This window comes from Cucurbitaria berberidis, assembly GCF_010015615.1.
Source record: "Cucurbitaria berberidis CBS 394.84 unplaced genomic scaffold K460scaffold_4, whole genome shotgun sequence".
NCBI lineage: Eukaryota > Fungi > Ascomycota > Dothideomycetes > Pleosporales > Cucurbitariaceae > Cucurbitaria > Cucurbitaria berberidis.
This window is the reverse complement of record NW_024468938.1, coordinates 3430194-3448991: the sequence shown is the minus strand read 5'-3', so window position 1 is coordinate 3448991 and position 18798 is coordinate 3430194. Positions and strand designations below refer to the sequence as shown.

General features: G+C 52.7%; 7 protein-coding genes across 7 annotated transcripts; 4 read left to right on the top strand and 3 right to left on the bottom strand.

Annotated features, from left to right (window-relative positions):
- Positions 1-540: 540 nt before the first annotated feature.
- K460DRAFT_433722 (glycoside hydrolase family 18 protein) lies at positions 541-2702 on the top strand (the record flags this gene model as incomplete). The annotated part of the gene is made up of 6 exons (XM_040938373.1): positions 541-546; positions 618-782; positions 1020-1121; positions 1208-1975; positions 2026-2493; positions 2545-2702. The coding sequence occupies 6 exons, from the start codon at positions 541-543 to the stop codon at positions 2653-2655; spliced, it is 1620 nt and encodes a 539-aa protein (XP_040786505.1). The 3' UTR covers positions 2656-2702.
- A 626-nt stretch (positions 2703-3328) lies between these two features.
- Positions 3329-4255, bottom strand: K460DRAFT_408259 (uncharacterized protein; the record flags this gene model as incomplete). The annotated part of the gene is made up of 1 exon (XM_040937145.1): positions 3329-4255. The coding sequence occupies one exon, from the start codon at positions 4253-4255 to the stop codon at positions 3329-3331; it is 927 nt and encodes a 308-aa protein (XP_040786504.1).
- A 379-nt stretch (positions 4256-4634) lies between these two features.
- Positions 4635-6502, top strand: K460DRAFT_342705 (uncharacterized protein). The gene is made up of 2 exons (XM_040931200.1): positions 4635-5176; positions 5230-6502. The coding sequence occupies exons 1-2, from the start codon at positions 4927-4929 to the stop codon at positions 6126-6128; spliced, it is 1149 nt and encodes a 382-aa protein (XP_040786503.1). The 5' UTR covers positions 4635-4926; the 3' UTR covers positions 6129-6502.
- A 683-nt stretch (positions 6503-7185) lies between these two features.
- K460DRAFT_397127 (alpha/beta-hydrolase) lies at positions 7186-8229 on the top strand (the record flags this gene model as incomplete). Its single annotated transcript, XM_040936141.1, has 2 exons — positions 7186-7664; positions 7783-8229. Exons 1-2 carry the CDS (start codon positions 7251-7253, stop codon positions 8227-8229), a joined length of 861 nt encoding a protein of 286 aa, XP_040786502.1. The 5' UTR covers positions 7186-7250.
- K460DRAFT_418920 (uncharacterized protein) lies at positions 8183-11728 on the bottom strand. Its single transcript, XM_040937973.1, has 4 exons — positions 11592-11728; positions 9027-11503; positions 8854-8975; positions 8183-8797 (listed from the first exon to the last, which is right to left on the bottom strand). The coding sequence occupies exons 1-4, from the start codon at positions 11676-11678 to the stop codon at positions 8460-8462; spliced, it is 3024 nt and encodes a 1007-aa protein (XP_040786501.1). The 5' UTR covers positions 11679-11728; the 3' UTR covers positions 8183-8459.
- Positions 11729-11874: 146 nt separating this feature from the next.
- Positions 11875-15071, bottom strand: K460DRAFT_418919 (uncharacterized protein). Its single transcript, XM_040937972.1, has 2 exons — positions 14629-15071; positions 11875-14576 (listed from the first exon to the last, which is right to left on the bottom strand). The coding sequence occupies exons 1-2, from the start codon at positions 14823-14825 to the stop codon at positions 12116-12118; spliced, it is 2658 nt and encodes an 885-aa protein (XP_040786500.1). The 5' UTR covers positions 14826-15071; the 3' UTR covers positions 11875-12115.
- Positions 15072-15391: 320 nt separating this feature from the next.
- Positions 15392-18651, top strand: K460DRAFT_418918 (uncharacterized protein). Its single transcript, XM_040937971.1, has 2 exons — positions 15392-15523; positions 15576-18651. The coding sequence occupies exons 1-2, from the start codon at positions 15443-15445 to the stop codon at positions 18516-18518; spliced, it is 3024 nt and encodes a 1007-aa protein (XP_040786499.1). The 5' UTR covers positions 15392-15442; the 3' UTR covers positions 18519-18651.
- The last annotated feature ends 147 nt before the right edge of the window (positions 18652-18798 follow it).

The following is an 18798-nucleotide window of genomic DNA, read 5'->3' as shown; positions in this document are numbered from 1 at the left end:
TTTCAAGAGTTTTCTAACTTCCCCAGGATGTTCGTGACTACGGGAATGGCCGCGTACGAGCAATTTCGGCTCAATCAACTGAGCTCCACCTCTTGACCCATTTATTCCGAAACCATGACCATCCCTCGTGAATCCAAACAATGATCAGGGCTTCATTCATAAGTCACATGAATCAACACCCCGCAGCCAGCTGCCTCCTTGGATATCCCTTTTGGCGGCAGATGTTGTACGCAACGCTGCGCCTGGCGTCCAGAATAGCAGTCACAGCCTACGCAGAACCGACCGCGTGGCGAGACCGCTCCAAATTTAGCGAGACAGATTCAGGAATGAGAATATACGCGTGTTCGCTGATTTGCCGGATTCGCTCGAGGAATGACCACCTGCAAGGTACCAAGGGAGCAAAACAATGGGTTCACAAGATCAAGGGAGGGCAGCTGCAGAGTTGATGAAGCGAGCGCGACTTCTTAAGATGAGTTGCTGTGCATGTTCCGGGTGTGTGGTATCGCAACACATTCGTTTATCGGGAAGAGAGATTTGAAGATGTTGGTGAGTGGGAGGACGGAGTCGTGGCGTTGCAACTACGGTTATGTTATAGGTGTCAGGCTAACTGCATTTAGAGCGCACGGTCTTTACAATGGTTCTACCTCCTCGTTCTTCTTTCTGTCACCACTGTTCTCGCAGCGGAAGAGACACAGGCTGCAAATGATTGCGACTGGTACTGCTGGGTCGAGAAAAAGATCAACTCGCTAGAGAAACAGGTTGATAAAATCACCAAATTACTGGTAGGTTTGCAGTTCTTTCCTTGCATATCGGGAATGTTCTGCACGCTCAAGACGGGCAACAAAGTTTGATATTCGACGATCATAGCTTTGTGAAAGAGATGGAAAACTTTGAGTGTTGTGGTACTCGCACACTTGATGAGAATAGGATGCTCTACTTCCTCCTGACTTTGCTCCCCCCTTTCACACTCAGCCCCGGACTGAGCGTATAAATTTCGATGCAATCTAACACTCGTCTAGTTCCCTGATGTAGACAACAACACCTCTACGTCTATAGACGACAATGCACCCAACGCGCCCACGGGCCATCCTCGCTACCCGAGTAGCTTTGGCGCACCCTACGTGAGTAGCATATCCTTCGACCCCGCGTATTGCCCCAACATCCGCTTCAAATTCAAATCCAAGCCATCATTTAATCATCTATGCAGGCATCCATTACGGCTAACCATGGAGTGGCGAAACTGATCAGCCGACCCATCGTAACTGTGACTCCAACCGGACGAACACCCATTGCGACGTCTACGCCCTCGGAACCGAAGCCTGATGTCCAAGCCCGCGCGGGCTATCGCTCGCTCGCTTATTTCGGCAACTGGGACATCTACGGGCGCAAATACTTCCCCCAGCAAGTCCCGGCCGAGAAGCTTACTCACTTGCTCTATTCCTTTGCCGACATCAAATCCGACGGGACAGTCGTCCTGACAGACACGTACGCCGACACAGACATTCACTACCAGGGTGACTCGTGGTCTGACTCGGGCAATAATGTCTATGGCGCTGTCAACCAGCTAGCTATGCTCAAGGCCCGCAATCGGAATATGAAGGTGATGCTGAGCATTGGAGGATGGACGTACACGAATACGAATAAACATTTGGATACGCCTGCTTCTACCGCCCAAGGGCGTCAGGCGTTTGCTGCATCGTGTGTGGACATGGTGAAAAATTATGGGTTTGACGGGATTGATATCGACTGGGAGTATCCGCAAAACACGACGCAAGGTTCACAGTTTTTGGCGATGTTGACAGAGATGAGATCGCAATTGGACGACTATGCTGAAACGCTGGTATATGCGGATGCGGCTGGGCGCAAGACAAAACCGCATTTTCTGATTTCGATGGCAGCGCCGGCGGGCGACACGAATTACAGGTTATTGCCACTTGGGAAGATTGCGGCGGTACTGGACTTTATCAATTTGATGGTGTGTACGCCGTTATCCTTTGGTGGTTGGAAGGTTGCTAACTAGTCAAGGCATACGACTACGCTGGTTCCTGGGACAAAACATCCGGCCACGCTTCGAACCTCTACGCCTCTACCTCGAACCCGTTGTCGACACCCTTCAACACCTACGGCGTCGTAAATGCGTACATCGCCGCCGGCGTGCCTTCCGCAAAGCTCAACCTCGGCATGCCCTTGTACGGTCGTGCGTTCACCAAAACTAGAGGCCCCGGGCTGCCCTATGATGGTATTGGTGACGGCACTTGGGAAAAGGGCGTATATGACTTCAAGGATCTGCCCTTGAAAGGCGCCAAAGAGTACTACAGTAAAGAAGCAGGCGCGACTTTCAGCTACGATAACTCCACTGGCATGTTTATCAGTTATGACACCTTGAACATGGCCCTGCGCAAAGTCGACTATATCAAGCAGAACAAGCTAGGTGGTGCCATGTGGTGGGAAGTGAGCGGAGATCGAACAGATAAGGGAAGCATCATCACCAACGTACGTACTTTCTCTGCATGGGGCAAGATGGGTTGCTAACGCGTTTACTAGGTCGTCAGAGGGCTCGGCGGCAGTGACGGTTCAGGTATCGAGTCTAGTTCCAACTGGCTAGCCTACCCCGACTCGCAGTACGACAACATCAAGAACGCGTACTCGCACTAGACTAGCTGCTGGCGGAGCTGTAGGCTCAATATCGATGTGCCAGGGGGCCTCAGCTTTCGGGTGGGATAGGTGTGCATTGTTGCATTCGTGGCGTTCATGCATCTTGAGTAGTGTTACTAGTGTAGTGATAGAACGTCTCATATAGGATCTGTTGCTTGTAACGGGCTTGCGCCAAGCTGAAACGGTTTCGGGAGAACTGTTGATCTGTACCTTGGGCTGACACAGTAACAGTGGCAGAACTTGGGTGTTTGATGCTCCATTGCTTCTGGCCGTATGTAACCACCTGTGATTCACGGGTTTTCAGTCTGCTTTCGAAAAGGGCGATATTCGAGTGCGCCCAGTCTTGGTGTTCTTGGAGGCAGATGCCAGGCCATGATGGTGACTTGTTCATGGACTAAGAAACAGTATTTCAAATGGCAATGCTGTGCCACCAAAACCAGCGCTGATTTAGGTTTATTGATTGTCGTTGAAATTGCGTAGTGTCTAAGCGCATGAATACCCAGGATATGCCTCCCAAATGCCCTATACGTACCGATTGCCGACTATAGCAAGGACACGAGCCGTGCGCCAAGCTCCGTTCATGTGCCAAAGATAAAGCAATAGAAGACCCCATGATATGCACCAAAATGTGCGTTTGATGAATAGGAAAGCTGTGGTATGCCAAAATGTGCTCTTATTGCCTCCTAACTCCGTCAGGTGCGCAGTTGTCCGCCGGGGGGAGCAAGCGCTGGTACGATTGCTCGCCCATAATAGACGATTCTCTATGCTCTAAAAAGGTTCGTATCCGCTCATCCCGATCCCCGCTCATGGTGGCGTGCTTACTTCGCCGTAGCTCCATGCTTGCTTCGCGATGGATCTGGTCTCTCCTCTCTATTACAGAATTGTTGAAGGTGTTGAATCGTGTGCCCTGCACGACGCCGCCTATGCTAACAAAGGCGAACAGGAGCGACATGAAGGCGAAGTTTGACAGCTGCATTGTGTGGGCATCTGGCTCTTTGCTGCCGTCATTCTCGTTGTGCCATCGTTCCCAGTCTTCCCATGTAGCGTTATTGCGAGGATCACTCGCCCAGCGCCGCTGATCGTATTCCCAGTTGTGATGGTGGTGTGTGGTGGGCGTATTGTGGTGGCCTAGCCAACCGTGACCCCATGCATCGTATGCTCTGCGTTTTTCGATATCAGACAGAATATCGTGCGCAGCGACCAGCATGCGATATCGCTCCAGGCGCACATGGAGGGGTAGGTGGGCGACTGCCGACGTTGCGTGGCATCGGTCGGGGTGGTATAGTTTGACGAGGGCATAGAAGCGGTTCTTGCTATAGGCCTCGCCCTTCTTACACGTCAGAATCTGATATGGAGTCGGCGTCTTGTGCGGCTTGATAGCTTCCGGCCAGTTCAACGGGTCTACATCACCGCGGTGCGGGGGCGGGTCGACGTGCTGGGCATAATTGCGTGCGTGTCGAGCGGGTTGAGGGTGTGAGAATGTATGACGGCATGACGGCGCGGGTCCAGCCGGCGACTGGGACGACGTGTGGCTATAGCAAAGAGGGCCGAGGTTAGCATAGGAGGATGAAAATAATATAGACGACTTCTTAGACAGCATTGTCGCGCAACAGCGGCGTGCAGGCGCGCATATTCTTAGATGAGGGCGTGGTGGCGGGGATACATGACGGCAAGCAGCAGCAGCAGCAGCAACAATGGGACCCATGGCATGCGATCATCCGCGGGTACCGACCGGGCACTAGGCTTCATCTAGTATCTAGCTATCCATGGATGCCATGGATGCCATGGACGACAGTTGATGCGAACACGGACAAGGAACAGGAAAAAGTGCTCACACAAGACGACGCCGTTGTATCAGAGACAGCCACCAAGGCCGTATCCCGCTCCCCTCCCGCTCCCCTCGCGTTTCTCAAACACGCTCTGGCTAGCGGAAGCGGTGGAGACGACGAGGCTACGCACGACTCATGAAGGCTTTTCTTCCTTCTGCCTTCGCTTGCGCATGCCTGTAGGCAAATCCCCCCTGCACACGGCACAGACAGTCGTGGAGAGTGCATGAACTATTCGCCTAAAGCAGTCGGCTCCCTCTCCAGGTGTACCTTGACAAGAGTGGGCTCGTTGTCGGGTCTACAGGGTCTGCTATAAGTCGTTCGTTATCCGTCTCGTGGCCCTTCCTTCAAGTGCCTTGTGCCTTCACTGCTTGCCTGCTTGCTTGATTGCCGTCGCGTCTTTTAAACTCTCCTTTCCCCATGTTGCCTACCGCACGCCTTTACAATGATGCGAGACTTGGAGCGGGAGTTGCAAGACACGCTTACAGAAGCTCGTGATGGCAATGGAGAGTCACGAGACGGCCTTCTCAACCTCACTCGGCGCATGGAGAACGAGGAAGAGGATCAATTGGACGTCGACCTGACCATCTTGGACTTCCTCGTCTACAAGGCCACCGAATTGGTCTTTGAATGGCGAGCCAGCAGCGATCCCTACATTTCAGACTTGCCGAACGCCTTGGTCAGCATGACTGCCGGTGCGTAGCCCTCAGGTACCAAATGTTCTCAATTCAGCTAATCGGACATGTAGATTGGAGGACCTTGCTCAGGTATCGGCATCACGGACGCCGTTTGGACAATAGGGCAGCCTTCCGTTCGAGATTGCTGCAGTTTGCCTTGGTCTTCACCCATCGATTTCACCACGATGAGACCTGGACAACGGAAGAATCGCTGAATGAGCTTCGAGAGCAAAACAAAAGCCGCGGCGACTATTGGAAAGAGAAAACTCGACACCCTCCTGCCCTGCGGCATCCATTCGATCAGCACAGAGAATTCCCGTTGGACGATGGCGCCCTCTTTGAAAACAGGAACGGGCTTGCGTCGGCTCTGAACATGCCTCATCACCAGAGGAGATGGGTAAGTGATGTGGCAGGCACGCCCTCGCTCCATTGTCTACTCCCGCTCTTTATCGAGCTCACTGCTGCGAGGGTTACTCTGGACGACGACTGGCTTCCCACATCTGAATGGTTCGACCTAGCAGGCCAGTTCATGCTGCAGGCCGTCATAGAAGAGTTCTTGCAAAACGGCGTGTACGGGGCAGACCAATTTAACACGGTATTTGCGTTTGGCTGTCCTGGCATCGACCGATGGGCCGAGGAACCGTCTGACGTGACAGCTATGCGGCGACTGTTCTGCGATGAGAACAACCCTCGCGAGCAGAACCGTGACTGGACCAACGTCAAGCGCCGGTACATTAACGAGCTCCTACCTCAACGCTCGTCACAATCGTCTCTACAAGCTATACAAGGAGCGCAACAGCGGTATCCATACAGCGCATTCGAGAGGCACCTCCTCTCGTTCCTCAAGTACCTCCACGACGGCCTAATCAAGCCAGACCTTGCCCAGGTCGAAGAAGGCCGCATAAACATCGACGGCAACGAGCTTTCCGAAGCCGATTCGAGGGAAATGATTCGCCGGATGGAACTGTGAGCACTTTGCTGTGCCGCATAGGCGTAGGCCTGATGTGGCTCGTATGTTTACTTCGCACTTGCCTCGGGAATAGGCTGGCACTTGCCCTTTTCGAACCCCACTGCACCTAAGCGATTGCATTCTTGTTTATACGTTTCCTTTTATCTTCTTCTGGCCTTCAGGCGTCTTTGTAGCATCTATCTGTTTCCGTCTCTCAACATCAGACGCTGTTAGCGCTTGTAATACTCTTCGCCTTCTGTATGGTATACCTAGCCGCGATCTGGTCAGCGGTCACTGCGAGATGATAGTGCCGTGACGCCCTCCGCGCTTGCGCTTTTCTTTTTTTACACGCCGCTTCAACTCAGCTATTGGTCAATGATACTCAATGTTACACCACACTCAGAAACATCATGCCCACTTGCAGAGGCGCGGAACGCACATGAAAACCGATACGGCTATCATCTCGAGGTATTCTGATCGAAATAGACTATCTAGGCGAGATACGAGCCCATGTACGCCACCGGACGCTGATCAGGGTGAACGTTTACGTCACAACCACTGCACATCTGACTGCCATCTCTGACATCTGCAGATGAGGCATGCGGTTATGTACTCATATGGCAAAGCTCTAATGCCGCAGGGTCACAGACGGTTAGAACACTCTCACCAGAAGTACGTTTGCTGCAGTGCTAAGGAAAACAGTACTGCCTCAGCTAGCTACGAATTAGAGGCTCAAGCCCATTGACTATGAGATATCCATTGATAGGATAGCACAAGGTTAGATTGAGATGCTCCTTTTCTTGGTGATGAGGACTCTAAGTTCCGGCAGGAGCGTTTGATGCCCCTTTTCTTTTGTAAACAAAGCACGCAACCTAATCAAGGAGAAGGACACGATACTGGTTGCACGTCTGCGGATGCACCACTATGACTAGCGATTGCAGAAGAGAAGGGAGCCCCTTACTTTCCACGTGAGGGCTGAAGTCCACGGGCTTTTTTGTCGGTGAGCGATAAAGTCATTCAGCTCGCCTTCGATTCCACTCCTACCTCACTCAAACGGTACTTCTGTCAGTTCAACCCTCTTGGAACCCCCGCAGACTCTACCGACCGAAGCACTTCAGCTCTCCAACAGTCACACCGCCTACAATGACTCCTGTCTTGGGCCTGGTCCTCCTCCTCGTCACTACATCTCTTTCCCTCTGTGTAGGAGCCAAAGCATCGCCTTCAACAGACAAGCCAGCGGTTATCCTGGTGCCTGGAGCATTCCACAGAGCGTCAGTCTACGACCAAGTCAAAACTTCATTGAAGAAGTCAGGCTACAGGCACGTCGACGCCATTGACCTTCCTTCAGTCGGACCGCTAGCCTCGTACGTCGATCGGACGCCTGACATCGCTTTGGTCAGAACCACTCTGGTCGCTCGCCTTTTGCAAGGCAAGGATGTCGTTCTTGTTGGAAACAGCTATGGTGCCACGGTAATTGGAGAGGCAGTCAGAGGTCTTCAGTCCATGTGCGTTACCACGGCGAACACTCCCAGGGGCAAGATTCTCGGCCTGATAATGGTATGTGCCGACTTCCTCCCCACTTCCTATCATGTAGCTATGTCGCAGCAGAGGCCTAAGCAAGCAATTCATCCTATTGCCCTCTCGCGTCCTTTCACGCTAACGCCCACCTCCACAGCTCTCCGGTTTCATCCCCTACATAAGGGACGTCTCACATCCCCTCTCACGCACCGATATCCGCACCTTTGCACCACCCTGGTTCCGCTTCGAGGGTACCAGCCGCGTATACTGGGACGCTGAACCGCTATCCTCTCCCCCTTCTTTGACCTTCTACAATCTCCTCGCCCCAGCCCAAGCCGCCTACTGGTCTAGCAAGCTAGCTCCCTCGTCCTTTACCGCGCTGAACGCGACAGCAACCTACATTCCCTACATGGGCGATTTCAGATGCCTGTATGTGATTGGCGAACGGGACAATTGCGTGCCTCCAGCGTTGGCGCAGAGCTATATTGATCAGGATGGTGCGGTCTTTGAGACGCTGGTCATCGATGGGGATCATTTGCCTATGCTCAGTCGGCCGGAGAAGACGGTGGAGATCATTCGAAGGTTTTCTGGGGAGGCGCTTTGAGTGCAAGAACTGCTGGCACTAGGTAAGCATTCATTGGATGAATTCCATCTGTGGTAACATGTGCCTCGATAATCGCAACAAAATGCTCTACCAAAGCTACTCTAGAGCCTACGAAGCTCACCAAACGCCTAGACTCCATGAGACACAAAAACCTGACAGTATCGACCATACCTTCTAGGCATAGACGTACACTTTTGATATTTCTTTTGGTTTGTCCCCATTAAAGTCACTTAGAACCCAAATTTACCCTTGACAGCTCCCATAACCAAACCCCTCTTTTGCTTTGAAACAAACTTATTCACGTCGTCCGCCCACCCCGCACTGTTTTGCTGCAAGTTATCCATACTATCTCCCACCTGTCCTAGCTTCTCTGTTCTTTCGTTGAACTGTCGTGACGCCCATGCGCCCCATCCTTCATTAGTTGGCGGCGGTGCCGTAGGATAGGAAGGGTATGCAGAGGAAGAGGAAGCAGACTGGTTTGTGTGTGCCGTAGCCCGGCGTTGTTGTTCCGCCTCGGAGCGCATTTGCGCGAGCATGCGTTTTGAGGGTGGGCGGTCGGGGCCGCCGACTTGTTGGGGTTAGTGGATAGTGTATGAAGGAAGGGGAATGACATGAAGGACTTACTCAACAAGTCCATATCGGCGGGTGAGACGTGTTGTGTACCAGATATCCATTGCAAATTGCTAATAGTTGGCCGAGGGGGTATGAGAAGCTGCGGGTTCAACAACATGTCTTTCGTGCGGTCACTGTGCGGCATTAGTAGGAAGACCCTTTGGATCTAAGATATCACGACTTACAATTGTAGACCTGTCCCGAAAACGTTGATCAACACCATCTCAGCAGGTCCTTTCCACCCCAAAATATCTCCCGTGCTCGTGATAACAGCCTCAGAGAATCGCCGTACATCCAGCATATCACTAACCTTGACTGATCCAATCTCTTTCATGGCAGGTATCGAGTACGCTCTCGCATACCCATCGCCATACAGCCCTAGCAAAGCGTAACCGAGATCCTGGTACCGCACAACAGCCGCTGAGTCACATAGGAATTGGTCCCACGCCTTGTGCGCACCTTTGTTTGTAGGCGGGTGGAACAATCGTGCTCCAGAAGCTGTGACTGCGAGCAGAACGCCCTTGATCTTGGAACCATTGCGCAGACCGGCGACTGCAGACTGAGAAGCATATGCGGGGCGACCTGATTCAGCGTACATAGGGCAGATCCTGACGACTTTGTCGTCTAGCGAGCAGACCCCAGCGAATTTTGCTGAGTATCGACCGTCGGACTCTGGTAGTATCTTGAACGTCGCCAGACGTCCCAGGCTTGTTCCAACATGGCATAGGATACTGGAGTAGTCATCGTCCTCTAACGTCATGACACTGAACTCGATGCATGTCGGCCACTCCGGCTTAGATGTAGGTTGGTTTGAGCTCCGTCGGAAGCTACCGCGCTTGTCAGACTTGATGAAGTCTTGTATCGAGCCTCTATAAATGACCGCCGGCCCTCTCAAGTCAATGATAGCGAAGCTTCCACCTTCAAAACCAGCTGCAACGAAGCCGACATCTGAATGCTTTAGCGCGGTGACTGCCCCGTTGCCCTCATCAAGAAGTGTAAATGGTAATAAACCTTCCTTAAGCGTCGCTTCAGTCCTTTCGGTGATGTTAGTTAATGCTTGGGGCTGGTTCTCGCCGAGAGGAAACTCCTGCCCGGGGTGCTTGTTAATATTCCACCTGAACACTGCTACCTCACCAGACCTGAGCCCGACCGAAAGCTCTGAAGCAGAACCCGCAAAAGAGGTACGTGTCACTTCCACATTCTCCTGCCGACCTACCGCCCGTGCCACATCAATTTGGAGCAGCGCCTCATTCTCAATCTCATCGGCATGCCCTGCATCCCAAAGTCTTACTGTGCCATCTGCGTGGGAGGTCTGTACAACGTTGCGATGCTCGAATCGCTTTAGTGGAGAAATGGCTCCGGCGCCGCCCGTTAGAAACTGTGGACCTTGCTCCCGCTTTTCAGTCATACCGAGCCATTTCGTACGCTCTACTGGCGCAAGATTCGCGTAATTTATATACGGATGTACGAGGGTCATTGAGAGGTGTAGCTGGTTGGTGGGGGATATAGGCATGCCGCTGGGGAACGACATGGTGATGAGTTCTCCCGAGGCGAGCATGGCGATGATAGCTATTGGATCATGACATCCAGCGTAGTGTGGGGAGGACCGAGGTATCAGACATAGGTCGACGACTTCAGCGCCGGGTGGACATGGCAGGATTCGCTGCCTTTTGGGGTTTTCAAAGTGGTTTGAAAGTATCTGCCATGATGCGGTAGCATAGACAGGGGTACGACCCAGCTCGAGCAGTGTGAGGCTCTTTACTGAGATATTTGAGGGTTGGCCGCCAGCAATGAGTATGGCCGTGTCATCTGGGTCTTGATTTGCGCACCATGCGATTTTGAAGATTGGCGATTTGATCGCAAAGGACCCCTCCACTGCGCCAGCGCTGAGGTTTCCTGGTCCTGGTTGGTGTACATTTGTATCCTGCAGGGTCCTAGCCTGGATGATCCTCCCGTCCTTTGGGTCCCAGATGACGATACTGCCGTCCTCATGTCCAGTTAAGATGAACGTCCCTGTTGGGTGCCAAACAGCCTGTGTCAAAGGCGGTTCCCGTTCCTTGAAAATTGAGGCAGGATCCGAGTCGCCTCCCGGAGCGCCCTTGGGCAGCAGGTAGTTAAAGAAGCTTAGCGCCTTGTTCTGCTTGAATGAGAATATGACAGCGCCGGTACTGTATCCAATGAGCAAAGAGCCGATATCTCGAGGGTGCAGAGACAGTGTGACGACGGACGTCAAGCGCGACCGGGGGTACTTCTCCCTCCACAAGTTCGGGATCTTGAACGGAGTGAGTGTCTCCCTGTCAAGATCGTACGCGAAGACTTCTCCATGCTGTGTACCCAATAGCGCATAGTCGATTGTAGGGTCGCTATGAAGGGCCGTGATCTTGGCTGGCGGGGAATGCGCGTTGACCAGTTTTTTGCTTTCCAGCGAGTAGACACTCAAGTCATTTCTGGAGTCTACACAAAGCAGCTTCTCGGCGCAGAACTGCAGTATCTTGACTGATGCACGATGCGGGAGCGGCAGGACGACTTCGACTCTCTTCTGCCCAAAGACGTAAATCTGACCGTTGCCAAATTGGCTCTCGCTCGTGCCGATGGCGATGAGGGATTGCACGGGATCGTATGCGACTTGGGTAACTTTTGAGTTGATTCCATAGTTGCGAATCTGCACACATTATAATCAATTAGCTTGTGAAGCTGGGGATGTCGGCTGCGACGGCATCGCGGGGCGCAAACAGAGCCCAGGTACATACATGGTCCAGTACAAAGAGATCAGCTCCGAGGCCGGTGCTGAGGTCGTTGGGAACACCCGCCTGTTTTCCGCGCAGAAGATGTGCCATTTTGTTGTGTGGCTTTCATAGCTCTGCGTCTGGCAGATGCACGAGAGAAGGGTGCATGTGCTTGCTTGGACGGAACGCGTAGGCCCCGCGACGTCATCCGGCAAGTTTACGCGGAAATGCAGGGTCCACACCACTAACGTATCGCTACCAGCTAGGATTAGAGAGAAAAGGCATGCCTATACAAACTACGCGGATTACTCGGAAGATGGCTAGTATTTGAAGATGCCACAATGCTGGTATTTCACTATAAAGTTTCACTTGACCATCTTACCGTGCGCGGTCCTGAAAGGCAGACTCTGGCGCAAGAAAAAAGAATACCCAAAAAAAATGCTGTCACTTCCATGTTAACCACAGCCAAACCCTCCCAGAACGCCAGCATGTTATCTATGGTATTCAAATCACATCAATCCTAGCGTTCAACTGCTCTTGATAACACCCTAAGTCGTCATAGACGCCCCGTTCACCTGGCCGCTATACGATCCGTTTGGTGGTTGCGGCGTTCCAGAGTCCTGCCTACTGTTGAAGCTGTTCTGCGCCGCTAGACGGGCTTGCGACTGAGCTGCCACCTGTGCTTGTTGGCGGTCAATCATCATCTGCTGAGGATTGGTGCCAATGCTATTGTAGACAGGAGTAGAAGGAGCTGGCGCAGTGCCGTACTGGGACGGACCATAGTACGTACTACGCATTTGACCTCCCGGTGTGCCATACCCAGGCCGGGTACTCATACCTGGGAGTGATGGTGATGGAGCCGCCTTCATGGGTGATGCGGTGCGCGGTTGTGGTGTCTGACTCGTGTTGTACATCGGAGCTACGTTCTGTGGCCGCGACAAGTAGCCATTCTGGGGTGGTGGTTGTGTATATCGGTTTTGGAGCTGGGTTTGAGGAGTCGAATTATAGTACTGCGAGCTCATGGTGCCACCATAAGCACCAGGCTGTGCAGAACGCTGAGACTGATATAACCCAGAGGCAGTCGATCCATAACTCGGCCTTGGGGTCGCTTGGCCGTAAGAAGGAGTCGCCGAATACCCTGGTCTTGCAGCAGGGGCGTATGATGCCCCGCCTGCTTGATAACTCTGGGCTGGACCGGAAGGCGAGCGTTGTAGATGAATGGAAGACGACCGATGGAGGGACTGTTGTTGCGCATAGACCGGACGCGCGTTCGACTGGGGGACTGAAGGGGCAGGGCGAGTGTACTGGGTACTGCTTCCAGGGTAGTGTACGTGTGCACCAGAGCCTGTTCGTGCAAGGGTTGCGGGTGTAGAAGTTGCTGCTGCCGGGACTTTTGCAAGTCTCGAAAGCTGGTCTTCTTCCAAAACGCCCTTGTACTCCTTCGTGTCGAATAAGATTGTTCGGCTGATGTTGAGTTCGTCCATCTGATCGCCGTTCAGCTTCGCAACGGCGTACGGCGGGAGCTGTGAAATCAGCAAGGTCAGCTGTGATTTGAGGATCTGGTAGACGTCGATTTCCTCCGTGGACGGTGTGGACGGGCTCCCTGCCAGAATAGCGAGGGACGAGTTCTGTACAACCGGTGTGCGTGGGTTGGTAGTTAGCGACGAGTTCCGTATCCTCTGGTAAGATGCCAGAGTCTCGAGGAGTTCCGAGATCTCCTTGAGCACTTCGTCTGTATCCATTTCTTCCTCGCTCTTCTCGTCTGTGCCAGGCAAAACATCTGCATCGACCGGGACGAAATTTGCTACAGCCTCCTCAAACCCTGCTTCTTCACTAGTGGCCCCATTGGCATCAGCTCCATTGACTTCTTCTGCGCTGAGCAGAGCTGGATCGATCGGGAAAGTCTCGTTGAAGCGCTTTTCGCCCACCTTCTGCCACCACACCATATTCTTCGTCTCTTCGGGAATGACAGCCGAAGAGTCGTCTCGAGTAGGCGCGAAGCTGGAATAGGCACTGCGGAACAATGCGTCTTCCTTTGCTTGCTGGAGTGCAACAAGGGTCAACCCTGACGGCGGCTGTTGCGCTTCGCCCATGCTTAACGCTCGTTGTCTGCTCTTTTGCTTCGCGGTAGGAGAGGTTTGATCCTTGGGGATATCCACTCCACCATATCCAAGCCAAGACGCAACTGACAAGGTCTGATGCGCGTACGATTGAGATCCTTTGCGACCTGGTTTGGGTGCTTCCAGAGGCGCGAAAGTGATGGTATTGTTGCCCTTGCTTGTTGTAGGCCTGACAGACTTTGGAGGGCTGATCTGTGGCAAGTGCGCGGGTGCACGAAAGATCTCTCCAATCGTCGCAGCTTTCTTCGTCCTGCTGTCTACTGGATTAGGGAGTGGATACACCTCAGTCGTCGAAATCATGTTAGGTAGGTTGGTCTCTCGTAGAGGCAATACGACCTTGACAGCGGCGTCGAGAGTGGACGTTCCATGTGCGGGTGGGACTCTGTGTGGTTGTTGCAAGCTCGAAAAGAGTTGCTTAGGGGGCGCACTTCCGTACAGCGTAAGGACCGTCCGGCTTTCTGGCACCAGTGGTTCTTCTTCCTTGGCCAGCACAGGTGTTCCTTCATCTTTTGATATTTGATCCCCACCTTCGGTATCGACGTGTTTGGTCTCGAGCTGGGCTTTGCGCGCCTCTTCCCTGTCCACCAGATCCTTGGCAATCTTTCGAAACGCAAGAACCTTTGCTTGTAGCGTTGTCTCCTCCAGTGAAGCTGGTACATTTGACGAATCGGTCACGCCGCTAGCTGCGAGGATTTCTGTTGTGGCCCTCTCCACATCCTTTTCCAACGCGTGCAGAGAATCATACGACGCATCTTGCACCAGGCTAGTAATAGTAACAGGACCGTCCGGTGGAGTCAGTTTGGCGCGCTTCGAATCGGCCTCTCCGGAAGAGCTTCGCGTTATGGACGAGGTGATGGGGTGGGTTAGGATGGAAGGCTGCGTGTCATAGCTACGTGGACGTGAGCAACTGCAACGAACAAGACAGTCTGCGTATATCGTACCTCTTCAAGACGGACAACATGTCCTCGAGCACCATTTGCAGAGAGTAGGAGGTCCCCTTTGCGCCTTTCCCTTGCGCCGACGCGGATGCGCCATGGAGAGCAATGGCATGGGCCCCGGGGAGTTTTCGTTTCGCGGCAGACGGCGAGGTAGGCGCAGGCGGGAGCGACGGCGGGGTCAGGTTGCCGTTGGTGGCCATGGTGGTCGAGCGATGATGGGTGCAGTTCGCGATGCGCGAGCGATGATGGCGTTGGACGTGGAACGCGCTCAGAGCCGAAGTCGTTCGTTAGTCTGCCTCCTTCACCAACATGCCCTCCCTCGCAATGTCGGGAAAATTCGTTCTGCGAGTACCGAAGGCGCGTCTTGTCGTCAAATCCGGCTTTCTTTTACGCGCACAGGTCGTTCGGTATGGTGGGCGCGGAATGGGGAGATTGTGGAAACCTGACCTGCCTGGGGGGAAGTTCAGCGATGAATGCAACGCGATGCGCCAAGACAAAACGCCGCCCGGCTCCACAGGAACATTGGCACCACAATGATTCGCACGTGCAGCCTTGCCGTCTGGAGGAGAGCGGGCAGTGTATCCGTGATGATATTATTTTCAAGCAGTCGTTCTACTCGAATATATAACTGCTCATGGCACTGCACTTGAATGTCGCTGTTTAGAGGATTTGTGCAAACTGTGCCCGAACCGTACTAGCGTGGGTACCAGGCCCAGACATGGGCCCCAGCAGGAATCACCATCAATTTTCCTACTTCCGGCTTCATCTTGTCGCAACTGACATCCACGCGCGTTTGTCTGCTAGTCTCGTCAAATGAATGCCCCTAATCCTCTCTCTGGCAGCTCCAGGTAGCCCAAACCGCCTTGGCCGCCGTGCAACGCACCTGGCAATTCACCTGGTGAGCCCTCTTCATGGTCAAGACGTCAACCTCCTCTGACTTAATATCCAAGCCCCCTCGGCTTCCTGTGGTCCGCCATCAGCAGCACCGTCTGTTAGCGCTCGCGATACACCCACCATGGACCCGAACGCTCTCCCTACCGTCGAATCAACCTTCACCATCTTGGACGTACGGTAGTCTTCCCGCTCGTCGCTATGAGCATCCGCACGCCTTTCGAAGGAATCACTCTGCCCAGAGGCCTGGCGATGCATTTACATCCGATCTAACTACAAACCGGCTCAAAGCAGCAGAGGTCAAAGATCAAAGAGGACACCCTGTTCAGACGCCTGAGGATGAGGACTTTCCCGAGAGTTTCCTTGATGCATTCATATTCAGTCTAAGTAGAGACGAGAGCTTGAACACTGGGCAATTATGGGAACACAAGATCGACGTCGCAAAGGACGACGTCCCATTTCGCGCCCAGCTTAGCCGCACAGCAAGAAAGGCTATGCGTCCGAGCCGGCCCGCGCAGGTCCTAGCATCGATACAAGGCTCTGCTAGAGACCTGTACATGATCGCTCCGCCTGGAAAGGTCGACTTGTCTTATAGAAGACCCCGTCCTCACGATACAGGCGACATCAAGCGACCTTCCCCAAAACCACTTTGGTCAACAGACAATGCAGACCTGCTTCCTGAACCTGTGTCGCTTTACTCTATTCTCGCTCGTTTTTTAAGACATGATACCGCATCGCCTTCTGCCGAGTCTGAGTTCAAATTTACTCAGTTGGAGCTCCATCTGCTACACTCTAAAGGCTATTCTCCAGACAGTATATCGAAATGGGCGTCCACTCTTGTAGAATCCAGATGTCGGGTAGCTGTAGAGACGTTCAAACCTGGTGCCGAAGTACCGCCCTTGTTTTTGCTCCTGCTGTACCTGCGCCGCAAACATGTACGGGCGTTCGCTTTAGACGTAATCATGAGACACGTTGGATACAGATCGCGGATAGAGCCGATCACCTGGGCAGCTCTTAAACTTATTGTTATTCGTTTGCTCCGCCATGCACGCGAGCTTTGGCCAGAGTCGGTACCGTGGATTGCCACGCTCTTTGCTACCGAAGCAGCCCGATTACATGACGACGAAGATGGCTCCAAGCCTTTATCGCCCAGTATGCTTTCAGATGTTACACAATTCTGTAACAACCTTCTGTTGCTTCTCTCTCTGCCAGCGGACAACCAACCGATAATCTCCTCAATGTACCAAGAAAAGGCACAATTTCAGGTTCTACAGTACATGGCTAGTCGCTCGCCCGCGATATCAGTCTCCAGACTAGGATTTCGATCTGTGACCAGGAACCAGCTTGCTCATGCCAAGACCCCTTCAGAACAGGAATGGGCAGAGCTTAAAGGTCCTTCTTGGCCTCCCTGGAAAGAGAATCGCACTGCAATGGATGAAGATAAGGGTTATGAATTCGGTGCCTCCAGAGCCTCGAAGATTATGCATCGCATGTATGAGGCTGGCTACGGTGGCCGCATTTGGGAAGAGATGGCCGAGGTGTATGCTGGTTGGGACACCGACTACAGTCCGACAATCCAGACTCGTACATCAGTACCTAGCTTCTCCACGCAGTATAAAGATAGAGCTCATCTACGCTCTCTGCTATGGGCTGGCCGTATACGAACAACCAGAACGCGACGAGAAGCCTGGGCGTGCTTTCTCGCACATGAAATGACCGGGGTCGCTGATCAGCAAGAAATCTATATCGCTATGTTCGAAAAGCTGTACTATCCTACGCTTTCGACGTCACCGGATCGTGCATCTTCATTGGATTTGGAAGAGGAGTTCGAGCAGCCAACAGCCGATATGTTGCCTGGGGACATGAAGGAAGTCATCCCAGATCCAACGTCTCCCCTGCATTACGTATTTTTAAACGAGCCTGTCCCCACCTACAAGCAACTATATCATCGCATGTACACAAGGCACTTGAGTCCCTCGAATCGCCTACTTGCGTTCTTATTGGAGACATGCCCAGACTTCAATATGGCACTGGACATATTAGACACGACCCAACATGATGGCATAAACCATCTCTTTTTAGGCAAGCACGACAACAATAGCTTGATTCAAGCGACACCCGGCTATCTTTTCAAGGCCTTCATTCATTTTCTATGTCGTTTTGGCAGTATCGATCGGCCGCCTATCAGAGAGCCCACTCTTGTAGCGCCCGAACAACACGCTCACTTACTCAGGTCTGACAGACAATACCTCTTAGAATATGCTCATGCACTTCTTTCGCACTACAAGCCAAAATATCGTCCGGCTTGGACTGTCTACGTGGACAAAATGGTGCAGCACAAGACAAGCATGATGGCGGGAAACTCGATCCGATATAACATTGTCTGCAAAGTATTTGAGCATATGGAGGACATTGACCTCGATATTGACGATGGACTTTTCCGCCTAATGTGCACGGCGACACAGTACGCTGCTCAAACCGCCAACCACTGGTCCACATCCACCGAGGACGCGCGCAACATCTTCCTCACCGGCTCCTCCCGCCTCCGCATCCTCTTCCGCGGTTTAGTTGGTGCGAATACAGATGTGCAGTCCACCAACCCAATACGAGATAGCTACGACACTATTCCACCGCACATCCCCGGCCCCGCAGAGCTTCACGCATACGTCCGCGCGCTAGGCACCCTCCACGACTATGAGGGCCTCTATTCCTTCTCTACCTGGCTCATGAAGCATCATGTCGAGGTCAGGCAACGTGCTGAAGCCCGGTACTCGGGCAGTCGGTTGCTCTTTAGAACGCTTGTAGCTTTGCGAGCAGCTGTTGATGGAGTATTTGAAATCGGACCCAGTCAGGGCATGGGCGGATCGGCGGAAATTGCGCAACTCATCAAGGCACAGATTGGCAGCATCGAAGGGTGGGGTGGATGGCCGGCGCAGGAATATGTCGATATTTATATCAAAGGACAATTAAAGGCCGATATGCCGGGGGTTGGTGGACAATAGAAAGTTATTTTACATTGGAGGTGGCGCTCTGCACTTTTATTTTTATCTTTGATACCCTGTAGACTGGAGAAGTAAGCAATGTATAATAGACTAAAACAATTGCAATATTATGTACATCCACCTATATTCTGTGCACCTATTGCCTTGCTGCTCCTTTAATCTTTGTAGAGCGAAACCTTCCAGACCCCAATCGGAACGTCCAATCTCGTTTGAATGCGTAATCAATCACTGTACATGTTGGTCGCTGGTATTTAGGAAGATGAGTAGTCTTGAAAGGTAT

Excerpts from the sequence above, each read along its gene's own strand:
- K460DRAFT_342705 (XM_040931200.1), top strand. The coding sequence starts at position 4,927 with ATGATGCGAGACTTGGAGCGGGAGTTGCAAGACACGCTTACAGAAGCT. Across the intron at positions 5,177-5,229 it reads CTTGGTCAGCATGACTGCCG|ATTGGAGGACCTTGCTCAGG; the intron begins GTGCGTAGCCCT and ends TCGGACATGTAG.
- K460DRAFT_418920 (XM_040937973.1), bottom strand. The coding sequence starts at position 11,678 with ATGGCACATCTTCTGCGCGGAAAACAGGCGGGTGTTCCCAACGACCTC. Across the intron at positions 11,504-11,591 it reads ATCTCTTTGTACTGGACCAT|ATTCGCAACTATGGAATCAA; the intron begins GTATGTACCTGG and ends TAATGTGTGCAG. Across the intron at positions 8,798-8,853 it reads CGCCGATATGGACTTGTTGA|TCGGCGGCCCCGACCGCCCA; the intron begins GTAAGTCCTTCA and ends AACCCCAACAAG.
- K460DRAFT_418919 (XM_040937972.1), bottom strand. The coding sequence starts at position 14,825 with ATGGCCACCAACGGCAACCTGACCCCGCCGTCGCTCCCGCCTGCGCCT. Across the intron at positions 14,577-14,628 it reads ATGTTGTCCGTCTTGAAGAG|CTATGACACGCAGCCTTCCA; the intron begins GTACGATATACG and ends ACGTCCACGTAG.
- K460DRAFT_418918 (XM_040937971.1), top strand. The coding sequence starts at position 15,443 with ATGCCCCTAATCCTCTCTCTGGCAGCTCCAGGTAGCCCAAACCGCCTT. Across the intron at positions 15,524-15,575 it reads CGCACCTGGCAATTCACCTG|CCCCCTCGGCTTCCTGTGGT; the intron begins GTGAGCCCTCTT and ends TTAATATCCAAG.